The sequence below is a fragment of the Motacilla alba genome, chromosome 4 (assembly GCF_015832195.1).
Source record: "Motacilla alba alba isolate MOTALB_02 chromosome 4, Motacilla_alba_V1.0_pri, whole genome shotgun sequence".
Classification (NCBI taxonomy): Eukaryota; Metazoa; Chordata; class Aves; order Passeriformes; family Motacillidae; genus Motacilla; species Motacilla alba.
In genome coordinates, this window is record NC_052019.1 from 30,771,861 (window position 1) to 30,777,860 (window position 6,000).

Consider the following 6,000-nt stretch of genomic DNA (forward strand, 5'->3'; position numbering starts at 1 on the left):
AATTGGTCCATCCTGAAGCAGTAATAGAAACGTGATGGTATGTGTTTCAAAATGCAACTACAGCATGAAAACATGAGGGCTTGTGGAAAGCATTTGTTGTAAGTAGCCAAAATATTATTTATCCAGGAAAAACTTTGAAGAAGGTGAATAGAATACTGACTTGGCAACCAATATTAAAAGGTATAGAAATAACTTGCAAAAAAAAGAAGCAAAAGTAGCCATACTGATGTTGCCACCAATATGAGATCTTTTCTAAAATTCACTCAGATTGTCTGAGTATCAAATATTGTGGCTGGAATCTCCCTAATGCTTTAAAATGCTGTTGTTTTTTCCATACATAAGCTCTTTGCCTTTTTTACAGTAGGTTATTTTCCCCAGACAAAATATTTTAGAAGAGTAAGAGTACTTCACAGTCCTAACACTTGAGGTAAGAGCTCTGTAGACCACATCACCCTCACTTCTCCTAAAATTGCCAGAAGTCATTTCTGACCTGCTGGCAAAGTGTTCGGCCCTCCATTCTAACTCTAGGGCTAATCTATGTAACTCTACCTAATCTATGTAACTTTAATCTTTTTCCATTAATATCCTGTACATATTTAACTTCCTAGAAATTTCTGGAAGCTTTCTAATTATCATTCAGGACATAGTTAGCACTAAATCTAGGGATTAACAACCCACACAGTAATTTGTATATGTTCTGCAAATACAAGTTGCTACTGATACAATGACATCATGTAGTTCTTATTGAGAGTCTTATATTCATTTTGATATCTTGGCAATCTCATAAGCATTTTTTCTTATAATCTGTCAGGGTCACAATTTTTACACTCAGTTAATGTTGTATTGTGCTCTTGGAAAAGTCAAATTGTCTAGGAAAACACTTGTTTGTTTTCTGTTGTGTGATTACAGCTTTATATTCAGCAGGTAGATCTGATGTTGCTATGTGTTTGCTGAGCAGAAAGGCTTCTTTTTCAGTAAGGGTGGTGAAAATATTTAGTGGAACATTGCTTTAGACAGCATCGAAAAACATAACCTGCTCAAGCTGGTTACCAGTAGATTATCTTTCTTCCCACATACATCCGCTGCACAACATTTGCTTAAATTTATTAAAGCTTATTTGGCTTATGTCAAAGTCAAGAAATTCAACCTCTACCTTCTCAGTTCAGCCAGCTGGTGTTAATGCATAATAATATATTCTTTTGGTACACAAATCACATTTTTTTCACAGTTGCGTGATCTTACTCTCTAAAGAGAATGAATACTTTTTCTTCAAGGAAGAGTTATTCAAGATTTTGATTTTGTGGCCTTTTTGAAGGGTTCATTATAGAGCTTCAGGCTTCATTTTTAGCATTCTATTCAAACCTAACTCTGAAGATAGAAATTAGCCCTTTCATACATATATTTTTTATGATACTCACCTCTAAAATACCAATTATGCTACAAACATTAGAGTTTAATTTCACAATGTGCTCTTATAATAGGGGAATTTTCTAAACTAACAATATTTTCCAGTAATTTGATATTTTCCAGTGTGGTATCTAAAGCTAGGATCATATTTTTAATTGTTTCTTATATAACATATGAATGCTCAACTTCATTTCAGATCCAACTTCAGGGTCTGAAACAATGAACCCCAAAATATTCAACAATCATACTAATACCAATTTTTTTTTTACTTAAATTTTTTGTCTTAGCAAAAAAATTTACATCCTCATAACAAAAAAATTATCTCAACTTTTAACACAAGTTTTAAAATAACCCTTCCTGAAAGGCAAATTAAAAGTCCTGTCAGCAAACAGGTAGCTGGTTTCCAAGCAGTTTCCACCCCCAACGTTTTACTCATTCAGCTGACGTGCTAACCATGAGCTGGCAGCTTGGGGCTTGATTTCCAAACTCATGATTTCTTTTTTTTTTTCTTTAAGATAGACTACTAGGATATCCTCTTATCCTCATACTGGCCTCCAATTTTCACATGAAACAGCTTGTGTTTCCAAGATTTTCAGTTTGTCATTCTACAGCAGCAAGCTGAAAAAACCTGGAACAACCATGGTGCATGAGTTTATGCAAGCCTAAAATTTGGCTGATTCAGAGTGCCTGCTCTTCCAAAGTTCGTTTTTTTTCCAAAGCTAAAACTATTCAGAGAAATGTATACCATCTGTCACCTTTCAGTACAACACCTTTTAAAGGGACAAAAACCCTTTTAACTTTGTCCTTATCATTTGGCTAAAGTGGGTAAATAATGGCAATGTTGGCAATAATAATAGTGAGCAGTAGCAGAACTTTTAGTGGATGGCAGAGAAAAAAGTTTAGGATTGGCAGTGTCCTGCTAAGCAGTAAGTTAATAAGCAAATATAAATAGAATTTTTTCAAATATTACATTTTAATAAGTATCTGGGGTTTATATGTTGGTTGCCATCAATCCTGCAATATTCTGGAAAGGGCAACAGCACCTTTTCATTTACTTTCGACTTCTCGATTCATCAGATAAACAAAGAGCTCTCAGTTCCATACAGTCTCTTGTTCTTGTATCAGTTGCCACTACGTCAAAGATAAATTCTGAAAGCAGTGCTTTTTTCCTGTGTCATCTTCTGCTTAAAGAAGCTCTGATGTTTGTGCTGAAATGATCTGGAATTCTGCCAAAGGCTTCAGGATAAGCATATTTCAGTCTGGCAGTGAATCCCCAGTCAAAGACAAAACAGCTACAGACACCATCACAAGAAAGTTATTTATAAATCCAGATACTAAATCAAGAAAAACTAGTGCAGCAGTCTTTTAATGGAGGCCATTTGTTCCAGGTGCCATTAGTATAAATATCAAATGTGGTACTTTGTGCATGTATCAAAATTTAAACACAACAGCGTAGGTAACATCCAGAGAAAGAGAATTTCTGTTTTCCCCTGACAGTATTTACAGATTGAACATTTCTAACTGGACATTTAAAGCCTGAGATTGGTAAATGCATTTGAAGATATTTGAAATAATATATTAAAAAGTAATTTTGAGAATTTTAGCAGCTAAAACACCCTATTGGTCCAGAGATAATTTTGCCTTTCCTACTAACCTGCTATTATTTCTTTGTATTTTATATGCTCAGAATAAATATATAGAACAATTCACCGAGCCCATCTTGGATTAGCACTGAAATTGTACATCATCTGAAATTAATAATATTTTATTACAGGTTGCAATAGAAGCTCGTATTTCGTCTTCTATGAATAATCATAGAACTACAAAGTAGAATGTCAAATGTCTATGTATATATGCATTTATATACCTACAAACACGCATGTAAAGATAAAATTGAAAGCTTTCTGTAGTTATGGACATGAATAACTAGAGCTTTACATGTAATAGTTATTTTAAAGAAATGAATAAAAGTGACATCAATGTTTCTTGTGAGCCTCTTCTTAGAAATTGGAATGGTTGGGAGGTATTCAGATGGGTTATCATTTAAGCAACTGAAAAAAGAGAATAGAATCTCTTCTCAAAAAATGAATTTGAAACATGATGGATTCTATTGTCTTTGAGGAATATCATCTCCCTTTGTTTAAAAGTGAATCAGCAGAATGTTCCATTTCTTAATTTTCCAGTTTGGAAGCAGAGAAAAATGGGGCATCAGCACTGTCTCGGAACTGTCTAGGCCACTGCCCAGCATCTCTTTTTTTTACTGAAGAGCATGTCTTTAGGAAAGACAACTGAGTCTGTGTTCAACGAGACTCTTAGAAGTTAAGATTATTTAAGTACTTTCCAGCAGATTCAAAGAGAATAATGTAAAAGTCATACTAAAGTCATGGAGGCTTGAACTATAAATGGGAGTAAAGAGATTTTAATTTCAGGACTGGGCAAGTTAAGGGCTAGTTAATGTAATGAAAGGCAGTTAAATAAAGAAGGTAACTCAAATGAGTTTGGAAAGTTATTAGAAATATTATTTTTGCTGATTTTTCAAGAGACACTATTTAAAACCAAAGCAAGCCTTAAAGTTATGAATATTTTGATTTGATATGAATTCTAAGTCTCTGTGATTGAAAGAATCCAAATAATGGCATGATAAAAATAATAGGTCATGGTAGATAAGCTTAAAGACAGTTTACTTTCAAAATGTTCATCTTTAAGTTAAGGTACCTTTTTTAAGCTAACTAAAAATGAGTCTCTTATTTCTGATATATGACAATGAATTTTGAGCTAGGAAGTAGAAACCAATTACATTTAAAGTGTTCCACTGAGGGTGCTCATTAATACGAGAGCAGAAATGACAGAAAAGAGAGCAAAAGAAAAACTAATACTTGCCTTTTTATATTTATTTTACAGGAAATGTGTTTGTTGTAAGCCTGGCAGTTGCAGACTTGATAGTAGCTATCTACCCTTATCCACTGGTCCTCACATCTGTGTTTCACAACGGATGGAAACTGGGATACCTACACTGCCAGATTAGTGGCTTCTTGATGGGCCTAAGTGTCATTGGATCAATCTTCAATATTACAGGCATCGCTATCAATCGGTACTGCTATATCTGCCACAGCCTCAAATATGACAAGCTGTACAGCGACAGGAATTCATTGTGCTATATTGTCCTCATATGGGTCCTAACATTTGTCGCTATCGTGCCCAATCTGTTTGTGGGATCGCTACAGTATGACCCCAGGATTTACTCCTGTACATTTGCACAGTCTGTGAGCTCAGCATATACTATAGCAGTTGTGTTTTTCCACTTCCTGCTTCCCATAGCCGTAGTTACTTTCTGTTACTTGCGAATATGGATCCTCGTTATCCAGGTAAGGCGAAGGGTTAAACCGGACAACAACCCTAGGCTGAAACCCCATGACTTCAGAAACTTTGTAACCATGTTTGTGGTGTTTGTACTGTTTGCAGTCTGCTGGGCTCCTTTGAACTTTATAGGCATTGCAGTGGCTGTCAACCCAAAAACTGTAATCCCCAGGATTCCAGAGTGGTTGTTTGTGTCTAGTTATTACATGGCATATTTCAACAGCTGCCTTAATGCTATAGTATATGGACTCCTGAACCAGAACTTCAGAAGAGAATACAAGAGAATTATTGTCACTTTTTGTACAGCAAAAGTTTTTTTCCAGGATAGTTCTAATGATGCAGGAGACAGGATGAGAAGCAAACCTTCTCCACTGATTACAAACAACAATCAAGTGAAGGTGGACTCTGTCTGAAAATGGGAATCTTACTATTATCACTCAACAGCATCCAAACAAAAGTGTCCATTTTATTAGACCTCCTGTTAAATGCTATAGTGAAATATACCTTCTACACTGAAAGCACTTTGATCAAATTCCTCGCATGATGTTTGGAAGCTTGTTACAGATCCCATTATACAATGGTATATCCATTGTATAATGACATAATGATATCCTTGAGCCAATAAAAAGTTATGAATGACTACTTTTTTTCTTAGATGGAGATAAGCACCTAGAAAGAGATTGAATCAGAACTATCCATATTGCCTGGTTCAATAAAACAAATCATAAAACTATTCCTGCCACGTTCCACATGCTCTTTCTGTCCATTGTACAGTCTTGATTCTAAAATCTCTGAAAACTTCTTTTAAAAAAATGAAATCAGACCTTTATTAAATATATTACGAGATGTGAAGTGAAAAATCAAGATAATTGAAAATTCATTAGGATTTTTAAAAAGTACCTCTGTCTATATTTCTTTGCTACTAACATGGACACGAATATAATTTTTTGGATATTAAACCTCACCAGCCCTCCTAGGAATGACATTCTCAATTGACTTTTCAATTTTAAAATAGCTTTTAGGAGGAGAAACATGCCTGAATGATTATCTTCAAAGCTCCAAGGGCAGGAGGATAAACAGCAAGGAAGGAAAAGAGCCATGATTCATCAGCTCAAGCCGTTTCAGCATGAAAAAGAGGTGTAGGAGGGTTGGGAAGAGAAATTTAAATTATCATTATTTCTGAAGAGATAGTAACTCTTGAAATCAGGAAGTGCCCCAGAGGAGTTTCTGGGGAAA

The 6,000-nt window shown here is 35.0% G+C and overlaps 1 protein-coding gene across 1 annotated transcript in view; it reads left to right on the plus strand.

Annotated features, from left to right (window-relative positions):
- MTNR1A (melatonin receptor 1A) overlaps nt 1-5,382 on the plus strand; it is a 51,381-nt gene extending 45,999 nt beyond the window's left edge. The window contains exon 2 of the mRNA XM_038136427.1: nt 4,309-5,382. Within this exon, the coding sequence (XP_037992355.1) occupies nt 4,309-5,177 (869 nt within the window). The 3' untranslated portion in view covers nt 5,178-5,382. The remainder of the gene's footprint in view (nt 1-4,308) is intronic.
- The last annotated feature ends 618 nt before the right edge of the window (nt 5,383-6,000 follow it).